General features: G+C 53.5%; 3 protein-coding genes across 12 annotated transcripts; 2 read left to right on the plus strand and 1 right to left on the minus strand.

Moving 5' to 3' along the window:
* Positions 1-139: 139 nt before the first annotated feature.
* Positions 140-3,401, plus strand: SRSF2 (serine and arginine rich splicing factor 2). Of its 6 annotated transcripts, none has more exons than XM_047081316.1 (3): positions 140-749; positions 969-1,279; positions 1,564-3,401. In XM_047081316.1, the coding sequence occupies exons 1-2, from the start codon at positions 388-390 to the stop codon at positions 1,270-1,272; spliced, it is 666 nt and encodes a 221-aa protein (XP_046937272.1). In that variant the 5' UTR covers positions 140-387; the 3' UTR covers positions 1,273-1,279; positions 1,564-3,401. The 6 variants fall into 6 exon arrangements, 3 of the variants coding, with proteins under 3 accessions (XP_046937272.1, XP_046937273.1, XP_046937271.1); XM_047081317.1 differs by having other exon boundaries at positions 141-749; positions 2,344-3,401; XR_006962365.1 differs by having other exon boundaries at positions 142-749; positions 969-2,445; positions 2,951-3,401.
* Positions 3,402-3,634: 233 nt separating this feature from the next.
* On the minus strand, positions 3,635-8,445 carry METTL23 (methyltransferase like 23). Of its 3 annotated transcripts, none has more exons than XM_047081320.1 (5): positions 8,074-8,445; positions 5,966-6,070; positions 4,486-4,723; positions 4,316-4,400; positions 3,635-4,061 (listed from the first exon to the last, which is right to left on the minus strand). In XM_047081320.1, exons 2-5 carry the CDS (start codon positions 6,047-6,049, stop codon positions 3,893-3,895), a joined length of 576 nt encoding a protein of 191 aa, XP_046937276.1. In that variant the 5' UTR covers positions 6,050-6,070; positions 8,074-8,445; the 3' UTR covers positions 3,635-3,892. The 3 variants fall into 3 exon arrangements, with proteins under 3 accessions (XP_046937276.1, XP_046937275.1, XP_046937274.1); XM_047081319.1 differs by lacking the exon at positions 8,074-8,445 and adding an exon at positions 7,574-7,920; XM_047081318.1 differs by lacking the exon at positions 8,074-8,445 and having other exon boundaries at positions 5,966-7,439.
* Positions 8,446-8,595: 150 nt separating this feature from the next.
* On the plus strand, positions 8,596-14,889 carry JMJD6 (jumonji domain containing 6, arginine demethylase and lysine hydroxylase). 3 transcript variants are annotated; one of them, XM_047081312.1, is made up of 6 exons: positions 8,596-8,982; positions 9,516-9,904; positions 10,615-10,901; positions 12,029-12,164; positions 12,638-12,731; positions 13,500-13,630. In XM_047081312.1, the coding sequence occupies exons 1-6, from the start codon at positions 8,854-8,856 to the stop codon at positions 13,548-13,550; spliced, it is 1,086 nt and encodes a 361-aa protein (XP_046937268.1). In that variant the 5' UTR covers positions 8,596-8,853; the 3' UTR covers positions 13,551-13,630. The 3 variants fall into 3 exon arrangements, with proteins under 3 accessions (XP_046937268.1, XP_046937269.1, XP_046937267.1); XM_047081313.1 differs by having other exon boundaries at positions 12,643-12,731; positions 13,500-13,583; XM_047081311.1 differs by lacking the exon at positions 12,638-12,731 and adding an exon at positions 14,473-14,889 and having other exon boundaries at positions 8,604-8,982; positions 13,500-13,638.
* The last annotated feature ends 1,426 nt before the right edge of the window (positions 14,890-16,315 follow it).

The following is a 16,315-nucleotide window of genomic DNA, read 5'->3' on the forward strand; positions in this document are numbered from 1 at the left end:
CGCTTTTCGGCCCGCCCGCCGGGCTCTGCGCAGGCGCGCCGGACAGGGGCGGGGCGCGTGGCCGCGGCGCGGCGGGGCGGGGCGGGGCGAGCCAATCAGGGGATTCATTTCCGGGTGGCGCGGGCGCCATTTTGTGAGGAGGGCTATAAACGGGCGCTGGGGCCGACTGCCCGCCCAGTTGTTTCTCTGGTGGAGTCGGCTCCGTGGGTGTCTCGCTCGCGTCGCCCCGTCCGGCCTCTCCCAGCGTCCCCACGCGGGAGCCGACTGCCAGAGGCGCGGCGCGGCGTCGAGCCGGGCTAGTCCGAGGAAACCGCCGTCTCCGCCGCGCGCGCGGGCCCGCTCGTTTGTCGGCGCGCAGTCGCGGCCCCCGGCCGACTCTCCAGGGCCATGAGTTACGGTCGCCCGCCTCCCGATGTGGAGGGCATGACCTCCCTCAAGGTGGACAACCTGACCTACCGCACGTCGCCCGACACCCTGAGGCGCGTGTTCGAGAAGTACGGGCGCGTGGGCGACGTGTACATCCCGCGGGACCGCTACACCAAGGAGTCCCGCGGCTTCGCCTTCGTCCGCTTCCACGACAAGCGCGACGCCGAGGACGCCATGGACGCCATGGACGGGGCCGTGCTGGACGGCCGCGAGCTGCGGGTGCAGATGGCGCGCTACGGCCGCCCCCCGGACTCGCACCACAGCCGCCGGGGCCCGCCGCCCCGCCGGTACGGGGGCGGCGGCTACGGGCGCCGGAGCCGCAGGTGAGCGGGCCGGGGGAGGGGTGGGGGGGGCGGCGGCGGGCGGGGTCACAAAGGTCCGCGGGACACGTGGCGGCGGGCGGGCGGGCGGGCGCGCGGGCGGCCGCGGCGGGGAAATGGCGTCCGGGCGGGCGGGCGGCGCGGTAATGGCGGCCGGGGCGGGCGGGGCGCGCGGCCCGAGGCCCCGCCGGCCGCCCTGACGCCCCGCCCGCCCGCCCGCAGCCCTCGGCGCCGCCGCCGCAGCCGCTCCCGGAGTCGGAGTCGCTCCCGGTCCCGCAGTCGCTCCCGCTACAGCCGCTCCAAGTCCCGGTCCCGCACCCGCTCGAGGTCGCGGTCCACCTCCAAGTCCAGGTCGGCGCGAAGATCCAAGTCCAAGTCGTCGTCGGTGTCCAGGTCCCGTTCGCGCTCCCGGTCCCGGTCCCGGTCCCGGAGTCCTCCGCCCGTGTCCAAGAGGGAGTCCAAGTCCAGGTCGCGCTCCAAGAGCCCCCCCAAGTCTCCCGAGGAGGAAGGAGCGGTGTCCTCTTAAGCAAATGGTAATGTCCGTGGGCGTCCGAGGCGCACGCACCACCCGAGCGCAGAGATGGGGTTTGCGGTAGCCGTTTATGATCCGTGTTGGTAGGAAAGCGACTCCCGACGTCGGGAGCGCGGCTGTGAGCTAACTCGGCTTTGGGAGTAATTCTGAAGAGAGGGGTCTGCAGAGAGGATGTGCGTGAAGCTTAGATAATAATGGCTGTTTCGTGAACTGTTTGAGACCTATTAATGAAAATGACTATTTCTTGCTGTTTTTATCCAACGTCTGCATTTTCCCCCTTTAAAGCTGCGGTCTCCTGTTTGATAAAAGAATATTGGCCAGTATTGCAGATTTTAACTGATTTGGCTGATCCTCCAGGGACCAGTTTCTGTGGGCGTGTATTGGAGCAGGTTTGTCTTTAAACGTTAAAGATGCACTATCCTCTTAGAGAAAACAATCAGTTCAACTATTGTTGTACTGACTGGGACTTCATATTCTAACGGATGTGGCAAACGAATTGCAAAGCGGAGCAATGAACTTTTGGAACCCCAAAAAAGTTTACAGGTATCGCACTGGGTGGGGAAAGGATAGTGTGTCTTTAACTCTTAAATTGTTTGGTCCTATTTTTTAAAAGGAAAGGGCCCTAAGTAGCTCGAGATATTTAAAGCCTTTATTCTCAATTGCCAAACGTTTCATTTGAAAGCTAAACATTTATCGTAAAATAGACTGTCTGATTTCAAGTTTTGGTTTGGATACGGTCCTTTTTTTTTTTTTTTTTTCCCCTCTCTCTTCCTTTTTTTTCCCCCTTCCCCCTCCTTTTTCTTTTTCCCTCCCTTATTTCTCACCTTGGTTATTTGGCCAAGATTGCATAAACACAAATTTGTAAAAGCGGATGGTTAGTCTTTGTGAAAATTTCCCAATTGGGCCTTTCTTTAAAAAAACTGATAATGGCTGGGTGGAACCTTTCCGTAACCTACTTGTTTCACCAGAGCCTTAGTCAGTACATGCCTGAAACTGAAACCATGTGCACTTTGGGTAACTTCATAGCATGGAAGGTAAGCTGAACTTTTTTCTTTTCAAACCTAGATGTGGCGACGAGCAACGTAACTAAAGGAAGACTTGGGGGAAAAGGACCACATACTCAGTCCATCGAAGAGTCCTTGGAACAAGCAACTGGCTATTGAAAAGGTTATTTTGTAACATTTTGTCTAACTTTTTACTTGTTTTAAAGCTTTGCCTCAGGTGGCAAACTTCATTTTATGTGCCATTTTGTTGCTGTTATTCAAATTTCTTGTAATTTAGTGAGGTGAACGACTTCAGATTTCATTATTGGCTTGGATATTTGAGGTAAATTTTCCTTTTTGTTTATATAGTGCTGACTTTTTTTGTTTGAAATTAAACAGATTGGTAACCTAATTTGTGGCCTCCTGACTTTTAAGGAAACGTGTGCAGCCATTACGCACAGCCTAAAGCTGTCAAGAGATTGACTCAACATTGCCTTCATTCCTTAAAATTAAAAAGCTACAAAAGTTGGTGTCAGTTTGTTTGTATATGTTATTTACCTTCAGATCTAAGTGGTGATCTGAACCCAAATTTGTGTAAAGACTTTTCAGGTGAAAAGACTTGATTTTTTGAAAGGATTGTTTACCAAACACAATTCTAATCTCTTCTCTTGTGTATTTTTGTGCACTAGGCGCAGTTGTGTAGCAGTTGAGTAATGCTGGTTAGCTGTTAAGGTGGCGTGTTGCAGTGCAGAGTGCTTGGCTGTTTCCTGTTTTCTCCCGGTTGCTCCTGTGTAAAGATGCCTTGTCGTGCAGAAACAAATGGCTGTCCAGTTTATTAAAATGCCTGACAACTGCACTTCCAGTCACCCGGGCCTTGCATATAAATAACGGAGCATACAGTGAGCACATCTAGCTGATGATAAATACACCTTTTTTTTTCTCCCCTTCCCCCCAAAATGGTAAATCGGATCATCTTCATGTATGAACTTAAAATGCGGAAAATGTTAAGGAAGCAAATGGTTTGTAACTTTGTAAGTACTTATGACATGGTGTATCTTTTTGCTCATGGATATTCTGTACTATAACCGTTGTTTCTGTAGTTTAATTAAAACGTTTTCTTGGTGTTAGCTTTTCTCAGAATATGTCTTGGTCTTTTTTTCCCGTTTATTTGAAAGACCTGTGCAATTATCTTGTGAATTGTTACTGACTGTTATAGTATGAAAGCGAAATGTTCAGTACTTGACCTTTTTTTCCCTAAGTTAAAAAGTGGAAACCCCGTTTCAGCGCCCACTACCCCTAAAATCCATGCTCTAAGGTAGCACTTTGTGGAGGTTGTGGGTTACCCCCCTTCTGTCATAGTCTAATTTATGTCGTATTTTTATTGATTTTTAAAGAACAGTCCAAGTCCTTTCTCTTACAGGTGTGTTTATTTTTGTTTTCATGGCTTTGTAACCCACGAGTGTTGTCCAGGTGACCCACCACAATCTTTTAAGGCCGACAGATCTGACCACCTTCAAATCCAGTGCTTGTACTCACTCCCAAGAAGCTAAAATGGTCCGAGTTCTAATTGGCACGATAGGTTGCAAATCAGTGTTGACATTGCCCCAGAGCAGCCTGTATGTAGGTATGATTCAGAGACTGTCCTTTTTTGCAAAGGAGATGACCAGCATTTCAACAGTATGTCTTCCTGGGAGGGCAGATTCTGCTATATCTTCCTTGTCTGCACCAAAAGACTCCAGAGGAATGTGGACACATTTCATATCCCACTTGTAGAGCAAAGCTTCAAGTGACCAGTCAGCACTGAAAAAGAAATAAATTGTTTTTTTGAAATTCTGCTTTTCCTGTTTTGCTTTAGATACATTTTTTTAAAGGTTTTTGTTTGTTTGAGACAGAGTATGAGCAGGGGAGGGGCAGAGGGAGAGCGAATCCAAGCAGGACCTGAACGTGGGGCTCGATCTCGTGGGCCCCGGGAGGTCGTGACCCGCACGGGGAATCCAATTCAATCTTTAACCTAGAGTACAATTTAGAGTAAAACCAGGATTACGCAGGCTTACCTTCTTACCTGGTAAGTAGACCACAGTTGGACCTTGGGGTTCTTTTGCATCAAAAAGTATACTGTAGTTAAGATGTCTTCAAAGTCTGGGAAGAAAGGACTTTCCTTAAATAGAAGAACTTAAATTACCTTCAGCCAAATTTATGATCGAAGAGCAAAAAAAACGTTTACCTTCTGGTTCAAAGAACACATCAGATGCAAGAATGATGTCTTGTGGTGGCAGAGCCAGGAGATCCGGACATACGTGGCCCCACGTTAGTCCTACAACATGCACCCGTGGCAGGTTGTTCATTTCCAGGCTCTGACGGCACATTTCTAGGCAGTGAGGCAGCTCTGAACTGTCGGACAGTATTACCTCGGCGCCACATTTTGCAGCCACGATTCCTGGAAGGCTCACTCCGGCCCCAATCTGATGAATATACGCATTTCAAAGTTTTCCTTAGCATCGCAGGGAATTTGGGGTTTTAGTTTCCCTGAGTACAGGGTCAGGGAGTTAAGTATATTCTTGAGCTCATGTATGCACAGTGTGCCATAATTAGACATTGCCTTTGTATGTGAAGCTTAGGTTTTTGGGTTTGTAGAAATCAAGTGGTGTCTCTCAATTGGATTGAAAGGTTAAGTCCCATGCAGGGCCCGAAATTCTGCAACCGACAATATTGCTTCCAAATTCCCATGGGCATCTCTGGCAGTTTATTGCTGAATATGCCCCAGGCAGTTTGGACGCTAGCGGCATTTCGTTCTCTCACAGTCCATAAAAGCTCCTAATTACATGGGACACTGGGTCTCCAGAAGCTTGATGGGTGACTTCCATGCATACAGCCATTCTGGCTGTTGCTACCAATTGTAACCTCTTTCATGTGGCTCTAGCCTGACAGATCTTCAACAGGGTTCATACTAAAGGAGATTTTCCAGTTGGGACTTCAAAGTGCTGAAGTCTTAAGCATACTAAGGAATAACTAACGAATGCCTTTAGTGTCTATTTGGCTGAAGCACAAGTTTCCCATTTTCCAGTTATAAGGACGGGTGGGGAGATTCTCAATCTGAATGTCTACAAATTGCCAGAGAACAGCATGCCAAGTGCCTTCACACCATTCATTTACGTGGTTCTGCAAAAGTTCAGAGGGGTTACAAGTTTTGGATTTGTCTTCAGCCTTAGGGTTTAAGCATTGTACCGTCTGCAAACTTGACAAAAGTTTTTTTCTCTAAGCCCTCAGTGGTCTCAAGTGGAGTGATCAGGAAAAGTAGAGGACACTCAAGATTTCCAAAAATGGAAAGGGCTGTTCTTTGAGAAACCGCACATGTCACAGTAGACCCCAAATGACCCAGTTGGGACACCCTGGAAAGAGGGCCTTAGGGATTGCTTCCATACCAAGATTCTAGAACTGAAATTAATCAATGGGCTTCACTTAGAGTAAGGGTCGGCAAACTGTAATGGGCCAGATGATAAATATTTTAGTCTTGGTGGGTCTCCTGTGGTCTCTGGTATACGTTCTTTTTTTACACAACTTAAAATGTAAAAAGCGTTCTTAGCTCATAGAACTTACAAGCGGGCCAAATCATCCAATTTTAAAATATTAAACAAAAGCCAGTAACCAGCACACAGACTTAGATCTGAACATAGGATTCTTGGAAACCTCAGGGGCACTTGTACCTCTAAGACAGCCTTGCCTGGCAGAGATCTTCTGTGAAACCACAGGTACTGAGCCAGGACCACCGCACAGGGCCAAACATACATTCCGTACTGGAGGTGCAGGACCTGAAAAGAATTTTTTGTAAGCCAAAAATAACTCATCTGCTGGAAGCTGGAATATTTATTTTTACAGCAATTACTGAGTGCCTGACACTGGCATCTATTACAAAAACGGTGATTCCCTGCTGTAAAGTTCACATCCTATGGGGCATATGAAACTGCAATACCACAGGATAGCCACTCTCCACTCAACAAGCATTTATTTCAGGGACTGGGAGTGATTTAGTGGGCTATGGATGTAAAGCTCATGGAATACACATGTACATACCCTACTAGGAAGAGACAAGCCACAAGTAAGCGAATATGTTTTTGGCTGGTGTGGATGCTAACACAACAAAACCGGGTGATGGGAGTGGTGGGGGCAGGGAACAATGGGCAGTGATCACAGGTGGCTGTCCTAGATAGGGAGAACGGTTCAGACAGCACCCACAGCAAGCGCATGGGGGCTGGAGGCAGGGTTGTGGTAGTACAAGCAGAGGTCAGAGGGAAGGCAGGGACCAGACCTGTGTGGTCTTCTGGGCCACAGGAAGTTTAGCTTTTACTGTAAGTGCAGTAAGAATGTATCCGAGGATTATAATCACAGGCAGTTTGGTATGGTCCTGGGAAACAGGCTAGGGAGACATTCCAGAAGAGGTTTGAGTGCAGCTCGGTTCTGGAGTTAGGAAGGCAGGCAGCATACAGGGCCTTTGCAAAGACACAGAATTACGAGAGAGGCAAATTAAACGGCTCACGCCTTTGGACCGAGCCTGCCTGAGTTCAAACTCCAGATATGTAACTGACTACCTGTGGGACCTCACCTGCCATTCAACCTGTCCGTGTTTCAGTTTCCGCCACTGCAAAACACTATCCCATAGGGTGATGGTGGAAGATTCGACGCAAACTTAGTACAGCACCAGGCACAAAATGAGCACACACCTTGAGCGGTTATTGAAAGACTGCAAAACCGCAAGTCTGTTTTCTAGAGCAAAGGGTGCTGCTAGTGGTTGGAAAGGGCGCTCGAGTTTTCAAAGTACCAAAGGTGAAGGAACTGGAAGTTTGAACTCAAATCATTCAATTCACTCTCCAAAATTTTAGTGCCTAAAATATGCTAGGCACTGGGTCTTAAGTGTAGGACGTGCATGGTGAATAAAATGCCTGCCCTGGTAGCTTTCACCCAAGATACATTAAAGGGTTTCTGATCACAGCAGTTGAGTTTGCAGATTTGGGTGGAAAGAGTTCTTCTCACACGGAGTATCTTCACCTCCTAAATGCGGGAAGAAATCAAGTGGGTATTTCAACGGGAAGGCATTTAAAAACTATTAGAAACGGTTTCACTCGAGACTTTACCTCCTCTTAGCCATTTATCATCTTTAAAATATTTATTTATTTTGAAACAGAGAGACCGCAAGTGTGAGTGGGGGAGGAGCAGAGAGCGGGAGAGAGAACCCCAAGCAGGCTCTGAGCTGAGACGACGACCCGAGCCCCAATCAAGAGTCGGACGCCCCTTTGAACTGTTTTGCTAATACCTACCTCACACACCGCTGTTCAAATCTAAACACGGCCACGTCAAAATGCTTCGAAAAACCGGACGCATAAAGTATTACTATTATTACTGAGAGTTTGGGGCAGCTGTAAACCGGAAGGAACGGGTGCCAACCCACGGAACTTTATTCGGATAGCGAGGGTAGAATTCCCGATCCTAGATAAAGCTGAATTAAGAAGCCCCTCTACTAGGTCAAAGGAAGTGTTCGGTGTCCAAAATGTCACTTTTCGGGCAGGAAATATTCGATGCGGAGGGCTCTCTTCCTGGCAGGACCCCCAAGTTTCTTACTTCAAGACTGTCAGAGGGCTTCCCACCGCGATCCTTCCCGCTCGGAGGCCCTTCCTCAGGCAGGGTAGCCGCCAGAGCCCGTCCCCCACCCCCTCCTAACACCCCCCCTGCCCCCCCCCCGGCCGCTGAGAACAGCTCCTGCCCCGGGCGCCACCGCAAGGGGCCGGAGGCGCCCCCCGGCGGGTGCCGCTGCACGCACCTGCGGGACGCTGACCTCCAGCACCGTCCCCTCAGCCCCCAGGCCCGGCTCCTCTGAGAACCGAAAGCGCTGGGCCCGAACCACATGCCCTCGAAGGCCACGCTCGCCCGTGGGGGAGTCGGTGGCCCCCCGGCGGGCCGCGAGCAGCGGAGGGCGCCAGGTTGCCAGGCTGCGCACGCGGGGGACCCCGGGGCCGGCTGGAGCCGCCTCACCGGCGCCACGTGGCCCTTCGCGGGCCCCGTCGGGTCGCCGCAACGGGACAGCAAGGGCGGGGAACACACCCCTCGGGGGACGATGTGGCCGTACGGCAAGAGACCAAAGACCTGGCAGAGAAGACAGAAAAGACAGGTGGCCTCGGCTGCTCGCACGCCGGAAACGGGCGGCGGAGTGAGCGCTCGCTTCCGGAAGTGACGTACACAGCGGAAGCGGGCGCGGGAGAGGCGGGACCGCAGTGAGGAGGCGCCTCCATCGGCCTGACCTTCCCAACATGGCGGCGAGCCGGGGAGTGTGAGGGCGGACCCCGGAGGCGCCCAAGCCAATGGCTCACCGCGAGAGGCCCGGGGGCGGGGAAGACGGCAGCCGCGTGCCCAACCCGAGGCCCGGGAGGTGGTTGCGGAGTGAATCTTCTGGAAGGCGACTTTAAAGGCGCCGGGCCAGAGCGAAGGGCGTTTCGGTGCCGCCGCCGCCGTCGCCGCCGCCCGGGCCGGGGAGGGGGCGCGTTGGAAGCAGAAAGCGAGCTGCGCCGAGGTGGTCGCGGGAGCAGCTGGTCACCCGCGCAAGATGAACCACAAGAGCAAGAAGCGGATCCGCGAGGCCAAGCGGAGTGCGCGGCCGGAGCTCAAGGACTCGCTGGACTGGACCCGTCACAACTACTACGAGAGCTTCTCGCTGAACCCGGCGGCCGTGGCGGTGAGCGGGCCGGGGTCGGGGTCGCGGGCCGGGCACGGGCGTCTCCGGGCGGCCGGGGACCTCTCCGGGCGCGTCTCCCCCGAGTTCCGATGGGCTCACCCGCACCCCGCGGAGGTCGGGGTCATCGGGGGCCGGATTCCAGGGCCGACCTCCTTCCGCCCGCGCCGTGGCCGCCGCCTGTCCCGGGGCAACTGGAGGCTGACGCCTTTGGCGCCCTCAACGAGAGCTGTCGCCCCTAGACCCCTTTGGGCGGCGGCGCCCTCTGGGACCTGGCTGTCAAGGCCCACGAGTGGGAGATGCGTAGCCCCCTTCCCCTGGTGGGGCGGCGCTGGGTGCGACGTGTCAGTCCGCACGCAGGTCCTTATCCCTTCGCCGCCGTTTCACCCCCCGCAAGATAAGCCGGAACAAGAATCTGGCTTCTTAGGTATGTCATAGCTAACTGGACCTGGGGGACGCCGTCTTCTACCGCTGGACTTTTTGTTGTGTTGCTTTTGTCTTTTTCTAACTGGATCGGTCTTTTCTGATTCCCCCAGGATAACGTGGAAAGGGCAGACGCGTTACAGTTGTCCGTGGAAGAATTTGTCGAGCGCTACGAAAGACCTTACAAACCCGTGGTTCTGCTCAATGCCCAAGAGGGCTGGTCTGCTCAGGAGAAATGGACCCTGGAGCGCCTCAAAAGGAAATACCGGAACCAGAAGTTCAAGTGCGGTGAGGATAATGACGGTTACTCAGTGAAGATGAAGATGAAATACTACATCGAGTACATGGAGAGCACTCGAGATGACAGCCCCCTTTACATCTTTGACAGCAGCTATGGTGAACACCCCAAAAGAAGGAAACTTCTGGAAGACTACAAGGTGCCCAAGTTTTTCACTGATGACCTTTTCCAGTATGCCGGGGAGAAACGCAGGCCCCCTTACAGGTAAAGTACTTGGGGGTGAAGCCCTTAGGCTCTTCTGTACGACAGGATGTGTCACCTGAGCGCCGTCAGCCAACCTTTTTCCAGAACGCTGAGTGGTTTTCCTTGGCTGCACATGGAACTTAGGGGGTTACTGCTGCCTGACCAGGCCCTGCCGCCACAGACGGGTTTCATTGGTTTGGGTTGCCACCTAGACATCAAGATTTCAGAAGGCTCCCCAGGTGACTCGAACGAATATTCAAGCAGTGTTGAACTACTGATCTTTAAGGGTGGCTTCTAAGTTTTTTTTTTTTTTTAACGTTTCTTTATTTCTGAGACAGAGAGTGAGCAGGGGAGGGGCAGAGAGCTGGGGAGACACAGAATCCCTCGCAGTCTCCAGGCTCCGAACTGTCAGTTCAGGGACTTAAATCCACGAACCGCGAGATCATGACCTGAGCCGAAGTCGGATGCTTAACCGACTGAGCCACCCAGGCGCCCCAAGGAAAGTTTTAATAGTTAAAGCCCAGTAGTAGGCCACATCAGTGATTTTTATTTTTTTCTGTTATGGAGCACTCCAGGCACGATTCGTTCAGTGTTCCCTTGTGGCAGGGTCTGCGTGATCTCTGAAATAGAGGTCACGTAACGTGTTTTATGAGACCAAGAACTCACTGTTTTGTAGTGTGTGTGCGCAGAGTCCGTTTATCCTTCACATCTTGGACGTTTCTGTCCTTCAGGTGGTTTGTGATGGGGCCGCCACGCTCTGGAACCGGAATTCACATCGACCCTCTGGGAACCAGTGCCTGGAACGCCTTAGTTCAGGGCCACAAGCGCTGGTGCCTGTTTCCTACCAGCACGCCCAGGGAACTCATCAAGGTGACCCGTGAAGAAGGAGGGAACCAGCAAGACGAGGCTATTACCTGGTTTAGTATCATACATCCCCGGACGCAGCTTCCCACCTGGCCGCCTGAATTCAAACCCCTGGAGATCTTACAAAAACCAGGAGAGACTGTCTTCGTACCAGGTATAGAGGAACTGAGAGAAAGCACATTGTTTGATTTGTTTTATTTGTCATTTCGGAGCAGAAGTAAATGCAGACGGAGTCAAAGAGATCCCCCTGCATGCTGACTCTAAATGAACTGACTGGTGCCTGCCTCGGACAGTGAGGTCTGTCGCTGTGCCATCAAGCACTTGGGGGCCGCTGTCCACATTTCTTGTAACCTGAATGTATAATGGCTGTCGGGAAATTTCCTGTATGTAAAGAGTGTGCCCATCTCTGTCCCTGGTAGTTACCTAGTGTCTTTGTGGATGTGCGGTGACTTGTGTGTATTTCTGCAAATTGGGTTTTTAATACAGTGTAGCACTGGCTGGGTTGAGTCAGGAAATACGAACTTGGGGCCAAGAGGCAGGAAGTCCCATACCTGAAAACTACACTTCGGAAAAAACCAAAAAAACGACGTTTTGTTATGATAGGTTAAGTGTCGAGGGCAAGGGTGTTTAATATTTAAAATAGGTCTTATGGGGTGCCTGGGTTGTTCACTTGGTTGATTGTCTGACTTTGGCTCAGGTCATGACCTCACAGTTCGTGGGTTCGAGCCCCGCGTCGGGCTCTGTGCTGACAGCTCAGAGCCTGGAGCCTGCTTTGGATTCTGTGTCTCCCTCTCTCTCTGCCCCTCCCCTGCTCATGCTCTGTCTCTCTCTGCCAAAAAAAAAAAAAACATTAAAAAATAAATTTAAGACAGGTCTGGATAGGTATTGAGATAGAAACTGAAGAACTTAACTGCTTTTATAGTTTTGATCACAGTTTTGGATCAGCAGGGGTCCACACGCTTTTTCTGTAAAGGGCAGAGAGTAAATATTTTAAGCACGGGGGTTGGGGGGCAGACAGTGTTTATTCCAACTGCTTAATTCTGCCCTTGGAGCAGGAAAGCAGCCACGGACAGCCTGGAAATGAGCAGGCACAGCTGTGCTCCAGGAGAAGTTTACACGGATTAGTTGTGATTCCTGGATCAGGAGAAGCATTTGCCACGCTGGGTCTCCTGCCCCTGAGTCCCTCCCCGTAGATTGGAACCTGCTGTTGGCAGGGTTTTTGTCATTCGTGATTTTGTACGGAACCCAGCCCTGTTTAACTGCTTATTTGTTGGATTTCAGGAGGCTGGTGGCACGTTGTCCTTAATCTTGACACCACCATTGCCATCACCCAGAATTTTGCCAGCAGCACCAACTTCCCTGTTGTATGGCACAAGACGGTAAGAGGAAGACCAAAGTTATCGCGGAAATGGTATAGGTGAGAGACGTTTCCTTCTTCTTTTGCTTCGTTCCAACTCCAACCCCAGAGGCGAAGTAAAAAAAAGTCCACCGCTGCAGTAACGTGTGCTGGTCTGAGGCCTGGGAGAGCTGGGGCTGCAAAACCTCATGGGCAGAGGCCAGGGGGTCCAAGGTCAGGGCTAGTTCTCAGGATGCTTGCCAGCCTCGAGGTGACAGGGTAAGACTCTGCATGTTTGATCAAAGTCAGTCCGTCAAAACATGGCCATGATTGGGGTGTTTCTTTTGTTTTCTGTTTTGTTTTGTTTTCGATTTTTGTCTCCCCCCCGCCCCCCCAAAGGCTAGCACTTAGCAAAGGAAGCCATGTTGTTTGGGTTTTATTTTGGTTTTTTCTTTTTCTTACTCAGAAGCATTATGCCCCTTTGAACTTACTGCCTTCAGTTCTTGTGAGCGAGGTGACTGCCCTGGAGACTTAGCTCCTCTGTTTATCCACAGAACAGATACAGCACGGGCAGCGGCAGTGCAAGCCACCCCCAGCCACCCCGTGCCACTGTGTCCCAACCCTGACCTGGAGGGACCAGCTCTCGGGGTAAGAGAGGGATCCTGGCTTGGTCAGTGCTCAGCTTCCCTGCTGAGAGGGCCAGCAAGGGTGGTGGCTTTGTTCTCCCCGGACCCTCGGGCACCTGCGGCCCACTTACTTTGTCCCACCGGCCGCTGTATGCCGTGACTCGGTCGTTCTAAAGGCCTTAACCGCACAGCAGGTGCTTTGTCCCTGGTTAGTGCGGACGCCAGATTAGGTCCCTGAGGGGAGGGTTCCCGCCTCTGAAAGTCCAGTTCAGGTGTATCTTCGAGCGAGGGGAACCCTCTCTGTTACTTGACGTTTCTTATTTCTTACAAATCTGATTGTTTCTCCGCTTACGAAGGGAACTTAACCGAGCCCGACTGCAGTCACTAAACGCTGTGTTGTGGAAAGGAAGGGTTTAGAAAATCCACTAGGAAAGGTTCAGGAGGAAACAAACAGAAAAAAAACACACGGAAGAGAGACTTTTTCTCCCAGGTGGACGAAAGCGCAGCCTGACTCAGGGCAACTGTGCCTCACACGTTGGCACTACAGCCGGCTCCTTTGCGAAGGTCAGAGTGAGCCGCGAGCAGCCAGTTCGCCTTCCCGGAGAGCCTGGGCGGCAGGCACGCGGGGGCTTCTGCTCCCGGCCTGCGGGTGCGTGTGTCCTCACCACGTCCCCGTCCAGCACTCCCGGGCGCTCCCGAGAGAGGCAGGCCTCAGCTCCGGGTTCGGGGTTAAATGTGCTCGGTGTGCTCGCCGGTCTCAGCGCTGGGAACGATGTTTCTTGTCTCTCAGGATCTTGAAGCAAGAGCACCCCGAGTTGGCGGTCCTGGCCGACTCGGTTGACCTTCAGGAGTCCACGGGGATCGCATCCGACAGCTCCAGTGACTCCTCCAGTTCCTCCAGCTCCAGCTCGTCCGACTCGGACTCGGAGGTGAGGCCCTGCTCCCTCCCCAGGCCTCCCGGGAGGTCACTGGCAGGGGGACTCAGCGGCAGCCTTCCCTCCTCCTGGCCCAGAGGGAGAGAGAGCCGATTCCGCCAAGAGCTCTGGCTGCCACCCTCCCTGCTGTGTGGTGGATTCTGCCCAGTTTGTAGCCTCGCGCGTGCGTGGGGGTCATCGCGAGAACTTTGGGAGGCAAAAGGAGTGTTGGGGGATCTCGCTACTGAGCGGCCCAGGATGACACAGCTAGCAAACGGCAGCGTGGGCGTTCGGACGCAGAGCCTCGCGAGCTCAAAGCCCGTGCTGAGAATTTTCCCTGCGAATGGAACCCGTGAGCCTGGGATCCGCGCAAGCTCAGCGGCTTGTTAAAAGCTAACGGGATACCGGGGAAGAGGGACCTGTGCCCTCAGCGGGTGAAATTGCCGTCCTACCGCTTCGCAGAATCTGTCGATTTGGTGTTCCCCGGGGGGCGGGGGAGCGAGACTGTGAAGGGCCCTGTGTCCCCACTCGCCTGCCTCGGGGTCTGTGTCCCCGCAGCGGGATCGCATAATGTGGCGTCAGAGCGCCGGCTGTAGACCGTCCTTAGAGCCGTGTCTTGATTCTAAACCCGTAAGCCCCCCATCAGAGAACGCTGGCGGGCCCCCCGGCGTCTGGGGGCAGCCGCGGTGTTTCCGGGGCTGGGTAGCGGGGCGTGTTGCGGAGCCGGCAGAAGCGGCTGCTTCACTTCTGGGAGAACCCGGACATTTGTGCCGTTTCTGGAGGGCGGAGGTTTGTTGACAGACCGGGTTGCATCCGGTCGAATTCCTGCTTTTCTCCTTCCGTGTCCAGTGTGAGTCCGGGTCTGAAGGGGACGGGACGACGCACCGCAGGAAGAAGCGGAGGACGTGCAGCATGATGGGAAACGGGGACACCACCTCCCAGGACGACTGTGTGAGCAAAGAGCGCAGCTCCTCCAGGTGACCACGCACGGCCGCCGTCTGCGTAGGAGGGACGTGGCCACACGAGGGGCGGGGCCCTGGGGAGGTCAGCCTTTTGGATCCGCGGTCAAGGGGAGGGCCGGACAAAGGCAGAGAATGAGGGTGCTCTCGGAATACGATTCCGTTCACTCGGCCTTTGCTGCAGTGGCTTTTTTCACTGCTACCGGTGCAGATTAACGTGGCTTCTTTTACGCGGAAAGGCAAGAATCTGTGTGGATGGTGCCAAGGACACCCTTAATGTTATTTAATAAAAATTAAATCCATTTTCTATCCTTGCCATTTTTTCCCCTCGAGAATACCAGAAACCCCCCCGTGTTATTCTTGCGGCCTTGGGGGACAGCAGGGACTCTGCTGGCGTGCGCGCTCGCGGGGAGGCGATGGTTACAGCTGTACAGGCGGCAGCGCGGGAGAAGTTCCCCGTGCCTCCTGAGGGCCTGAGGTGTGGCCTCCTGGCGTTGTCCCCCACTGCCGTCGTCCCTTTGAGCGCTCACACCGAGGGAGACGGCGGCGCAGAACTCGGGTGTTTTGTGAGGTCTCCGTCCCGTCTCCCACGCTCGTTCGAACCAGAGTGGATCTCAATAAGCGAACGCTTAAAGTCACTAAGGTCATTTCTGCCAGCAGTGGCCCTGTGCTGGGCACATGACGGGCTTACGGGGAGGGGGGGTTGGTGGCTGCCGTGCGCCCCGGGGCCCGGATCCCAGAGCCCCTTGCCACGGAGCGAGTTGCAGCGCGTCTGCAACGGGGAGACGGGGAGACGTTTCGGGAAGGTAGTCAGATACTGAAGCTCCCACGACTTTTTAAGTGTCTGAGGCCCCGGCAGTACCGCGGACGACGTCCCTGTCGCGTCCTTTGTATGTCTGAGCAGAGTGTTGTCTTCGGTGTGTTAGGAAAGTTTGGGACCCATGTTCCTTTCTGTCTGTTTCCCTCGTCCTCTGCAGTCACACTGGAATCCCACGAGAAGTTCAGGTGTCCTGTTCACCTGAATTTGTGGGACTAGAACGTGCATTCCTCAACCCAGTCGCCCTCTTCAGGCCGCTCTTAGATTTCACTTCTTGCCTTTTTAAGGCGTCTGTGTTGTCGCGGACTCACTCCTACCTGCCCGCAATGTGTGACTTTGTAACTTGGAAGGGAAGGTCGTAGGGACAGCCCTGCCCTTAATGCCACGTGGGGTCCTGGGGTTCGGCTTTAACGTTTCCTTCCAGCTTTGCACCCGCTGTGCCGTCTACATGCTGATTACAGGCAGTTGTACTTTCCTTGGCAGGATTAGGGACACTTGTGGAGGCCGGGCTCACCCCTGAGCAAAGAGAGAGACTGTCCCTGAGGTGGTTCCTGCGTACGTGGTTGGCGGCCACCTGACTCAGTTTTCACGTCTTCTGCTCCCTCCTTCTCCTCTGTCTCCTCTGAATTTGGATCATCCTTCTCTGGTCCAAGCTTCTGTCTTCGGTCAAATGCTGTTTTCACTGCTTCCTAAGAATAGATGGCCAAGAACTTTAAAAGCTCACGACCCTCAGTGAAACCCCGAAACGCTGCAGGCCCGTGGGCCCCTGGGTGACAAGGCCTGTGCTGTCTCTGAACCACGCTGCTCCGCCCCGAGGCCGGAGGGTCGCCATCCCGGGAGCGGCCGGCTGCATCTGACCCCTCGCCGACCGTCGGTGCGGAGCCTCTGCCGTCCAAGAGCCGGCTGCCCACCAGCG

The sequence above is a fragment of the Lynx rufus genome, unplaced genomic scaffold (genome assembly GCF_022079265.1).
Source record: "Lynx rufus isolate CCGP_SWC_20201006 ecotype Redwood Valley unplaced genomic scaffold, mLynRuf1.p SCAF_18, whole genome shotgun sequence".
NCBI classification, from domain to species: domain Eukaryota; kingdom Metazoa; phylum Chordata; class Mammalia; order Carnivora; family Felidae; genus Lynx; species Lynx rufus.